The following is a 12,107-nucleotide window of genomic DNA, read 5'->3' as shown; positions in this document are numbered from 1 at the left end:
TGGTTTCCTTACTGTGGAGTTGATTTGATTCTGGGCTGGTAATTTATTCAAATGCCTCTGAATAATTTACCATAATACCCTGTAGACTCTTAGACCAAGCAGCTTTGAGAACTTCTGTCTCCTCTCTCATATTTTAAGCTTCTGTAATGTACTAAAAAGGTGAACCAATGAGACAGTAGGTGTAAAATACACATTTCCTTTAGTGTTGCAAAAAGAAGAAAGGAGGGAGGGAGGGAGGGAGGGAGGGAGAAAGAGAAAGACAGAGAGAGACAGGGAGAGGCAGAGACAGAGACACAGAGCCACAGAGACACAGAGACAGAGACAAAGAGAGACAGACAGAAATAAGTTTTGTGTTGATTTATTGGCATGCTAAGCAAAAAGTGTCAATGACATTGAGAACAGTTTAAACCTTCCTTTCTTCCTTCTTTCCTTCCTTTTTTCCTTCCATTCTTTGCACAGAGGATACATACAATTCAAGCTGAAAGAAAACATGTAGGTTAGGAAGTTATTAAGTTCACATTGAAGAGCACTTTAGTATATCTTCAGAAAAAAAGAAAGAAAGAAAGAGAGAGCGAAGGAGAAAGAAAGGGAGAGAAAGGAAGAGAAAGGAAGGAAGAAAGAAAGAAAGAGAGAGAGAAAGAAAGAGAGAAAGGAAGAGAAAGAAAGAGAGAGAGAGAGAAGGAAAGAAAGGAAGAAGTTGATGACGGTATCAGCACACAGATGCACACAGGCACACACAATGACAGTCTAAGCGCCCTGAGCCTGTGAGGAGTGCAGGCACTAGTAAACGTGACAACTGCAACCATTTTCACGTTTGTTTTCATGCTCATTTTCCATCCATATTCACACAATTTCCATGGCCTTCGGAAGGGGAGAGCAAAGTGAGATGATAATGTGAGGAGATGTACAGAGTCACAGAGGGACCCACAAAGGAAGGATGCACACGCCAAAACATGTGACATGATGAACTGGCAGAAGCACATGGGCAGGCGCTTTTGTAAAATGAAGCTCTAAGAACTAGAAAAACAAAACATAACAATCGAACAACCACCCCCCCCCCAAAAAAACTATTACTAAGTCATCACGGGGCTTCAGGGAATCCAGGGCTCCTTACAGCTTTGAGTATGAAATTCCCCAAATAAAAAGGTTCCCGAGATTCATCAGAAAAGCTGAGGCATAATTTCAAGGTTCATAATTAAAAATTAAAGTTGAATGCTGAGTGAATTCTGCTTTTAAGCCTGTCAGTATATCACAAGGGAAATGTGTATAACCTCATTTCAAAATAAGGCTAAGTTTGGGGCCCTTTATGAATGTAAGATTAAGCCAACAACTTCTCTCTCCTGCCACCTTCTCCTAGTCACATGAGTAATACTTTTTTTTTCCTTACGGAAAAATACAGCGAATGACAGAAACCGACACAAATAAATAAGGTAGGAAAGACAAGATCAAAATAAGGAGCAATGTCAGATGTAGATGGCATAGCATGGCTTGATAGTGCGAAAACTTTGCCGAAGTCCCAAACATGATGTTTATTAAATTGCAGTTGAAGCTCTTGGGATCAAGGGTGGCAAATAACAAAAGAACAGCCCTTGCTTCTTGGCCTCCCACTAGAAAGTCCCAAATATCAGGGAAACTAGAGGCTCCCAGGAACAAACAGGATGACTGGCTGAAATATCCAACAAAGGGGAGATAGAACCTGAAAAAAACACCTCCAGTAGATAGGCACAGCCCCCGTGGAAGGATGGGGCCACCACTCATCTCAAAAAAAATTTAAGCTAGAAATGTCCCTGTCCAAAAGAGGAAAGGGACAAAAATGGAACAGAGACTTAAGGAAAGGACATCCAGAGACCGCCCCACCTAGGGATCCATCTCATCTGCAGACACCAAACCCAGATACTATTGCTGAGGCCAAGACGCCCTTGCTGATAGGAACCTGGTTCCCTGAGAGGTTCTACCAGCACCTGATCAATACAGACACATAAACTCACAGCCAACCATCAGACTGAGCCTGGGGACCCCAATGGAAGAGTGAGAGTAAGGACTGAAGGAGCTGAAGGGGATTGCAGCCTCATAGGAAGAACAATATCAACTAACCGGACCACACAGAGCTCCCAGGGACTAAACCACCAACCAAAGAGTATACATGGAGGGATCCATGACTCTAGGTACATATGTAACAGAGGATGGCCTTATCTGACATCAATGGGAAGGGAGGCCCTTGGTCCTGTGGATGCTTGATGCCCTAGGGGATGCCGGAGGCGGGAGAGGGTGAGTGGGTAGAGGAGCACTCTCATAGAGGGAAAGGGGAGGAAGGAGAAAGGAAATGGATTGGGGGGTTTGAGGAGGGGTAACCAGGAAGGGGGATATCATTTGAAATGTAAAAGAATAAAATGATTAATAATGTTAATAAGAAGAGGAAGAGGAAGAAGCAAACATTTCTGTTTCAAGCAGGCCAGGGTTAGATGCTATGTAACTACATCCATAAGACTCTGGAGGAAGGAGCAGTTAAGACAATGGTTTTTCCATTTGAGAAACAGGAAATGACCGTGAAGCACATAACCTAATGTGACTTCAGTATCACTGCTATCACAATCAACCCTGTGCTTGACAGGATAATCATTTATTAATACCGCTCATTAGCTCATTAAATTTTATTAAAATGATATAAGATTCCTGATAAATGGGAAACAGTCCACAGACAAATCTCACCCAAGCAATACAAATTATGCTAACTAGGTGACATCATTTAATAATTATTAAGTTTTCCATGGGAAAAAATTGCCATAATTTTTCAGGGCTATGACCAAACTGACCCTTTGGTTGCTGATAAAAATATAGACTTTGGGCAAGCAATGGCAATATATAGTAAGATTAGCAAGGTTCTTTACTTTAATGTGTGGGTACAGGTCGGGGCACATCAGTGTGCTTATACTCGTGTGTGTGGTGTAACATGTGCATGCATTTGTGTGTGTGTGTGTGTGTGTGTGTGTGTGTGTGTGTGTGTGTGTGTGTGTTTATTACTTACTCCTGTGAGCACTGGTATCGAGGTCAGAAGAGGGTGGTAGTTGGTAATTGTCTTCTATAGCACCCTATTTTGTTGTAGCGTGGCTGAGGGGGAGTGAGCTCCTCATACACATCTGTCTCTAATTCTGCAAGCCCTTTTCCCGTGGGACTTAGGTATGGGAACTCAGGCCCTACTGCAGGAAACAATGTTACCTGTTGCATTATTTCCCCAGCTTCTAACACTTTTAGCAGCCAAGCAATTTGAAAGGGTCATCTAGCCTTAGAATTAAACTGGAGAAAATATTTTTAAATGTCAATAATTATGCTGTGTACTATAGTCATAATACCTTTAGCATAAAACTTGACTCAAATTAAAAATTAAATAAAAAGGAAGGTTGAAATCATTTGCCATACAGTAGCACATGAACAGGTCAGGATAGCAAAATGGTGACTACTACATTTAACATGTTCAGCTTGAATGTATCTATAGTACGTGTCATAACAAACTCCAGAAATTTAGGGGAGATATTTGTAATGCCCAAAACTAACAATTATCTATAATAGATTGTAATATAGTATGCATTCTCTCAAACAATAAGAAGAAAACACACTCAGTAAAAGCTCATGAGTATGCATTTCTTGAGAGGCAGAATTTGAGTGACTCCAGATGAATAATGAGAGTTACATCCAACTGCAATAGCAGTCAGTCAAATGGGAAGGAAGAAGCATTAGGGGAGTACACTGTGGCCAGACACTTGACAATATAGAAGCATACTGCAAGGTGGGATTGTAGAGAAAAGGAATCCCTTTGGCAATGCAGAGTAATTGTGCGAGGTGCTGCAGTCATTCAAGAGAGCACGGCAGTGGAACATAGAAGATGCTCGAGCGATCTTAACTGGTGAGTACATTTCCCAGGGAACACTTCTAACAGGTTCCGAAGAAACAACTGTGTGTGATTTCTTGCAACGTTTTAGGTTTTGGAAGAGTTAGAGATAACTTAGAGGAGTTTGTGCCTAGGAGACTTGAGAAAATAAAAGTTGGTACAGATACATAGTATCAAGGGGGCAACCCCTGGAAGAACATGGTCTTTGACTATGGCACCACAACACATATCTGTTTATTAGTATTGAATGGACATAGCAAGAAACCTGAGCTTTTGAATACAAAACTGTTTATGCAATCTAGAATACATTAATACTCGCATTATTACAAATAATTATTTTGTTGATTTGTTTTGAATACCATACATAAAAAGAAATGTCCGGATAGGGGATTTGAAGACTAATTAGAGCACGTATACACAAGAGATTGATATTCCCATCAGAGCATATTTACACAGAAGATTGAAATTCAAAGTAGAAGAGAATATAAATAAAACCACCCAGGGGTCTTGCCCACAATGATAATATCGCAGGGCTCCACCTGAAGGATAGCATCAATTCAATTCACTGCACCTGAGAATTATAGAGCAAGAACTAAAATTTACAGAACTTTAAATAAAATATTCTGAAGAATGTATGGCATGCAAACTGAATGAGAAACCAATAACATAGAATACAGACCAATGCATAAGCCCCTATGAATTTAAGCTTCAATCAAGACAGTGTACACAAGTTCAGTATGTTTTTATGCAAACAAAAAAAACCACACAGTGGTGCATACACTGAAACGCTGCATTGTGTTCCTGAGAGTAGGAAGGAAAAATGGCTCTCAGCATGCTTTAGATCCCTCCCTCCAGGTTGGCTAATAGAATACAGATGGAGGGTGTCCGACAGCCACCACAGAGGACTGTCACCTTGTTTTCATGGCCTTCCTGTTTTCTGTGAAGCTGGAGGGTGACACTGGTCAATGCTGTCATATCTGGCCATCCCAAACCCAATGAGGAATGGACTCAGCTGGGGTGTCTTGAATGGGGTTGGGGTGGGAGCTCATGGGTTGGTCAGGTAAGAAAGCGTCTTGGTTTACTCATCTTGACCATGGTACTACTGCACCCTCCACATGCCTGAGCTGACGACCGTGGCATGTGGTGTGTTGAAAGGAAGGGCAAGTAGGCTGAGCGGCTCTGTCAATTATGCCCACCTGTTGCTCTGTTAAAGCTTGACTGAGGGTTCTCTGGAGACAGAGAAGGCCAGGCCTAAAGCTGCTGTGGACTTGATCTTATCTCCCTCTGGACCCCTTGAGGGAGGTTGGTTGCTATGCTGCTTACAAGAAACAGTCTTTGGGAAGAATCTAGCCCTTTTCCTGTTTAATATTAGATATTATTAGATAGATTCTGGTGTAAGCACCAGAATTGTGAGTGCTACTTCTATTTTACTTCTTTGAAGTAAATATAGACACTATTCATGATAGCCATCAAGCCAAAGGATATTTTATTCTCTAATGTGAGCCAGGACATCTTTCTAGTAACATATTATATAATTCAATTAAATATAGTTCCATTGTGTAGCTGATTAGAATATTTATATATTCTAGTAATATAATATTTATATTATAATAGTAGGACACTCATGAAGAAATGTTATTTTTACTTTGAGTACTTTCACACACCTTAATTTTTTGTGTAATTACTATAAAGCTAAATTTAGAAAATACTTGATGCAAGTATTAGCGACATTTCTAAAATAAACATGACTATTTTAAATCCCTCCTCATACAAACAACATAGCTAGTATCTTTCTTGACCAAACTTGTCAACTTGTCCTTTTTTTCTTGAACATCTCTGTTGTTCCTGCCCCTCACCCTAGGGAGGGTTTTTCTTTTTTTATCATCTTAAAATTTCCCTCACTATACTCTGTTCATGATTTTCTTTTTCTTTTCTTTTATTCTAAATGATTTTATTTTGAACTACAAATATGGTTCAAATCTTCCATCCTTAAAAAAAAAAAAAAAAAAAAAAAAAAACCTTCCCAGGCTATTGCATAGAGATCTTTACATGCTGCAAATGAATTCATTCAACAACCCAATCTGTTAATCCAGAAATCATGTTTCCCTTTTTATGTTTTAAAGATTTCTAGTCCTAAGAAGACGAGACGTCAGCCACTTTTACATTCTGGGCAACGCTATAGAATGCAATGTCTTTCTTTGAGAAGTATAATTATTTTACCAATAAGGGTGTCAACAATGGTAACAGAAGGGACTGTTCTAGTTAGGTCTGGATGGCCTTGCTTCTCAGACAAAAGCACTGACACAAGCTGAGGAAGTGGGAGACTGTGTAGTTATGTAACAGAGAGTTGAAGAACTTTCATTACCTTAGTTTCTTTCCTCCATCTGCAATTTTGGCTTTTTGAAGATACCCTTCTTTTTCGACCATCTGCAAGAAAAACGTGTATGTTAAAACGGTGACAAACTCTTATGCATTTCGGTATGAATGAACCCAAGTTTCTAAGCAAGTCATCCCAATGATGGAAGCTTCCAGTCACAGAGCTTCATTAATAATGCATACAAGACTATGGGAAGCGCACACGAGATCTAAGTCTTTACAAGCTTTACATATCAAACGATAGATTGTAAGGATGTATATGAATGGATCGTTTGATAGTGATACAGCACCATTTTCTCCCCTTTACGTTTCTGGGAGTCACTTCCTTAAAATATTGACTTCAAGGATAAAACAAAGAGAAATGCAAACCTTTCCGAAATCCTACCAGGAAAGCTCTTCCTTTGTACCTCCCCATACACCTGCCGAGGTCAGGAAAAAGGAAACGGAACAAGAAGCGAGCCTGATGAATCATGGGAAGACATTACAATGGTAACATTTTTGCCCAGTTAGCCAGAGACAAAGTAGCCATTCTCTGGTTGGGGTCTAAGCTGTATAACTGCTTTCCTTTGCCCGATTGTACTGTTGGCTTTCATCCTCACAGACTTGCACACTCCCTAAACGGTATGGAACGATTTACTATAACACAACAGAGGTGTTCAATAAGTCCCAGCCAAAATACATACAAATGCAGATCATAGTATGTTGCTTCCCAGCGAAGTCAATATGGTGGTTTCAGTTTAATGCTGGTCTATTTGTGCCCTCCTGACTTCCTGGTCACCCTCTTCCAGTTCTTGGCCTGTGCTACCTTACAGGAGTAACACTTTCCTCATGTTCCATCCATGTCTAACAGCTGAGGGACATATTTCCCCAGTGCCACCAGTGTGCTCAAAATCTCTGGGCATAATATTCCATGCATTATGTCTTCATCTTGAAAAGCCCTATATATGGCAAACACAATTTTAACCTCTTTTAAATCCAAGCCATATGGCTTTGTCCGATGTTCTTTCTGTTGTTTGTTGGATTGTCTTTGAGGCTCCCCAACTCCCAAATTCCACTTCATTGTTTCCTTATCACTCTGCCCGCACCGTCAGATGACATAATGGCTTGGATTGCTTACTACACCTATGCTCTAAGCCCACTGAAGACAAAGGATTGTCCCTTTCACGTGCTGTGGGAACCCAGAGTCACCGTATTGGATTGTATGAACAAATATACACATGAATGGATAAGCGAATGATAGTTAAACTTTTTACAGAAAGTTGTAAAAGTCAAAACTCTTCTTGGGTAAGAGGAAAAGGCACTATGGAGTAGTGAGTTGTCCCAGAGACTAACATGGTTCCAATGTAAAGAGTTGCCCTTGTAAGATTTGCTCTGCTAAAGAAGATGCCGATGTTATCTTTCCTTGGCTCCTATATTTTTCTATTCCTAATGCGTCTGAAAGTACTTATCTTTCACATTACATTTGCTAAGTGAGTTTGTAATAAATTAACTGTAGGAAATTATTAGGAGAAGGACAACGGATGGTGGCAAAAATATTTCTTTTCCACATAGGTTAATAAGATGTTTCTTCCTTCAGTATGTTCGCCACAAGTCTCCCCTTTGAGGCTGACCTTTAGAACTGTGGTGTGCGTTGTGTTATTACACAGTGTTACGCTTAGTTGCGTCTCTCTGTGTGCTGTGCCCACCTCCTTAATCTGTGTATACTGTCCCTCTCTTAGGTACCAGAGAATTTTGTTACCCTCTAAATTCCAGCATGTTTTCTGGGCCATAGAAGCCCCTGAAACTGTAACTTTGCAGTCTTTTCTGCTTTTAATTCTCTTAGTACCACCGTAAACAGTTGCATTGATCTAAGCCTGTGGTGTGTATACATGCTTACAGTCTAAATGTGTGACACGAGTGTGCTTGGGCTTTACGCCCATGTCTTAACTCTCTCTCTCCACCCCCTTCCCCTCCCCCTCCCCTCCCCCCTTCTCCATCTCTCTCTCTATTTCATACATGGGCCTACTTCTGGGATCAGTTGTTCTCTCTCCACCTTGTTTCTCTTCCATTATTGTTGCACACGTACGTTCCCTCAGCACATTTTCAATTAATCGCACTCCATTCTCTCAAATATCAGTCACTATGCATGCACAAGAGTTGAAAGATTAACAAGACAGGTCTGGTCTTACTCCAGCTTAACCCCTAGGGGCCCACATCAAGACATCCCTTCTTTGTAGGGAACTGATTCAACGCTTGCACTGAACAGTCTAAACAAGCTATATTTGGGTGCCATGCTGACAAGAAAGGCATCCCAAAGGTAAGCTTAGTGATGGGAATATTTAAGGGATTGCCAGCACACACCTGACTTTCCCAGCATTCTACACAGCAGGGAAGCAGCCATTCTGAGAGGCTTTGGCTGGGTGGGAGGAGGTGTCCATGTAAACAGAAGATTGCTATGTATTGGACATCTGCGTTTATATGTGGTACCTTGTTCATTGTATTCTTAGTCCCGTGGTCTGTAAATGTCAGTTTATAGCTCGAACATCAGGTTGTCTAGTCTTCACTCATTTACACAGATATATATATATATATATATATATATATATATATATATATATATGCTTTAAATTTAAGTTTAGATTCCTCCCATGGCAGATTGTAGGGCAAACTGAAATTCATTAAAGGAATAGAAGCAACCGAACCATGGATAAAGAAATATCAGCCAGTCTTTGGATGCTAAATGTGGCTTTGGGAGCTATTTCTTCAATGTCGGCTAGAATCCCTATTTAACATTGTGTGGCAGGAAAGATCAGCAGTTTGTCCAGGCTGGATGCCAGCCAGTCTGCCAGCACTGAGGAAGTGCTTCCGTAGCATCCTGTGTGCTGAGACGCAGCTAAGGAGAATGAATGGCACTGGGATTTCGAGACAGTACCTGTTTATAAACCAAGGTTGGACATACAGACAGGCCGAAGAGAAGAAAACTTTTGACTAATGGTCCCAAGTGTAACAAACATGAGCCTATCATCTCTCATACAGACGTTGCAGCTTATTTTTTTTTTCAATGTGAATGTCTCATGTTAGCAGATACGATGCCCACAATAGGTTTCATAGATCTATAGGGGTCCACTGGACAGTTTTGTTAAAATAAAACGAAATAAACTTGATTGAAACGTTCACCCAATTTTGTTGACAATTTGGCTTTCGGCCGCATAGCTCTTTCACTTTATAATATTTGCTCCGCTGACGTGTTGAAATTTTTATTCTCTCTTCCTGGGTTCTTCGTCTGTTCTTGTCGACAAGCCATATTTAGCTTTGTAGGTCATCTGATAAAGTCAGTGCCTTAAGTAGTAAGAGTCAGAATATGCCCCTCCCCCTTTGTACTCTTCAAGGAAGCAGCACTGTGTCCTATAAACGCTGATGTTATTGGCAGTTAGGATTTATTCTTTATCAAATAAATCTGGGACAAGCCTTCATCTGAAACTCGGATTGTCCTTCTGAAAGAGGACTCACTCTGTGAATCATGCGTATGGCTGACCCATCTTCTAAGGGAGGTTACTATAACCACGACCCTGAACCACTGAGGTTTTCAAACAGACCTGGCATTCCTATTTCATAGGAAAGTGAGTGCTAAGGTTTTCATAGCTCACAGTGCTTTGCTGCTATTTCCATTTGTTGACTTCTATTAAGACACGTCAAATGAAGACACGTCTTCTCACATCATTTTTATACGCCCCAATGTTCCTCTTCCCTTCAGTAATTGCCTTTCACTTTTCTCCTATTCCCAGAAAGAGACATTTTTGTCCTTTCCTCTGTGTGTGCTTTCTTTTTTTTTTTTTCTTTTCTTTTTTTTCTGGAGCTGGGGACCGAACCCAGGGCCTTGCGCTTGCTAGGCAAGTGCTCTACCACTGAGCTAAATCCCCAACCCCGTGTACTTTCTTTCTATTGACATTGTTCTCAATTTACCTCCTGATGCTAATCCTGGTGGTTAACTTGAGTTGGATTGAGGAATGAGTGTGAGGATACTCAAGCACACCTCTGGGCGTGACTCTGCAGGCATTTTTATGCCATTAAAGCATCAATTCAGATTTTAATACACTATTGGGAAGTGCTGGGACAGTGAAAGGCACTGCCTGGCTTAAGGAAGTAGGGCAATAGCAGGGAGCAAGAAAAGACAAAAGACAGGGAGGGAGAGAATAGGGGACAGGAAGAATAGTGGTGAGAGGGGCTAGAGAAGTTCTTGGAGATTCTCTTTTACTTGCCTCCCTCTTGTTCCTGCTCTGATTCTTCTTGACCTCTATGCAACGAATAATGCCTCTACTACATATTCTTGCTGCCTCCGAGGGCCTACAATCTCACACCTGGCCCTTTGTAAATGTGACATAAATAATATTTTCTCAGGTTTTTGTTTGTTTTGTTATTATTGATTTTTAAATTTTTGTTATTGCTTGATTTTTATATTTGTTATTGTTGATGTTTTTGTGTTTTTAAATCATTAACTACAAGCAAGCTAAGAGTCATATACTCACATTCACAAACACATACAAAATCTACATACACTCACACACACAAATATCTCTCTCTCTCACACACACACACACACACACACACACACACACACACACACACACACACCAAAAGTAAGCAAAAACATTAAGACATGTTTTTGTGCTGGACACCTACACTTCACCATGAAGCCTGTCATGGAGTGTGGCTGATATCACACAGTCACTTCATGGACAGAAACTAACTTTCCCTTTCTGGACAGTTATCAACTGCAAATAGTTCCTTTGGTTAATATTGTGCCCACTTCTCTGCCTCTGGGTTGAGATTTTAATGGTTTTAACTTGTGCAGATCTTGTATGTGTGAACTTGTGTCAGAGTTTTTGTGAGTGTGTACGTGCATCAGACCTGTATTATCTGGAAAACCCTGCTTCCTTAAAGCTACCCATTATTTCTAGCTTTTACAATATTTCCACCTATTTTCCTGTATTGTTTTTGGTTTTGTTTGTTTCTCTCATTGGATTTACAGTTTGCTCCATAGGAGTAAGCTCATATCTCTTCTATAAACTTGGTCAAGAACCTTCTTTGTTCTTGTGATAAAATACTATGACCAAGGCAATTTATGGAAAAAAAGTTTGGTTAATGATTCTAGAAGTAGAGGCAATAATGGTATGGAGGCGTGGCAACGGGTGGCTACAGTGGAAAGTAAAAATCTTCAATAACAAACACAAAGCAGAAAGAACAAACATAACACCTGTCTCCAAGATTGGACCATCTTCCCAAACAGCACCATCAACTAAAGCCAAGTGTTCAAATATCTCACCCTAGGTAGCCATTCTCATACAAAACACCACAGGAGTATTTTGTTAAATAGGTAAATGCCTTCTGAGTACATATTTTTTCACATGTGGAGATAATTGAAGCTCTACTTTCTCAGCAGAGAAGTGCCTTTGTGCGGAGGACAAAGGTCAACGACTGAGCGAACTGCAGAGAAACAGTTCCATGGCATCCTAGTCAACAATGGGACGTCTTTCTCAATCTTTTCCAACAACACTCAGGGAGCTTGCCTCAAAGAAACAAAAGCAAGGAAACAAGAGACAAGCACCCAAACAGCCAAAATGAAAACAAACGGCTACCAACAGATTGGGAAAAGATCTTTACCAATCCTACATCTGATAGAGGGCTAATATCCGAAATACACAAAGAGCTCAAGAAGTTAGACTCCAGAGAGCCAAATAACCCTATTAAAAAATGGGATACAGAGCTAAACAAAACATTCTCAGCTGAGGATTATCAAATGGCCAAAAGGCACCTAAAGAAATGTTCAACATCCTTAGTCATCAGGGAAATGCAAATCAAAACAACC

General features: G+C 40.5%; 1 protein-coding gene across 5 annotated transcripts in view; it reads right to left on the bottom strand.

Annotated features, from left to right (window-relative positions):
* Window positions 1–12,107, bottom strand: part of Arhgap15 (Rho GTPase activating protein 15) — a 619,269-nt gene that overhangs the window by 500,639 nt on the left and 106,523 nt on the right. For all 5 annotated transcript variants that reach the window (XM_063283268.1, XM_017591542.3, XM_017591541.3 and 2 more), the window contains exon 4: window positions 6,252–6,313. In XM_063283268.1, the coding sequence (XP_063139338.1) occupies window positions 6,252–6,313 (62 nt within the window). The remainder of the gene's footprint in view (window positions 1–6,251; window positions 6,314–12,107) is intronic.

This window comes from Rattus norvegicus, chromosome 3 (assembly GCF_036323735.1).
Source record: "Rattus norvegicus strain BN/NHsdMcwi chromosome 3, GRCr8, whole genome shotgun sequence".
NCBI classification, from domain to species: domain Eukaryota; kingdom Metazoa; phylum Chordata; class Mammalia; order Rodentia; family Muridae; genus Rattus; species Rattus norvegicus.
The sequence above is the reverse complement of the archived record's forward strand: the minus strand, read 5'-3'. Positions and strand labels throughout refer to the sequence as shown.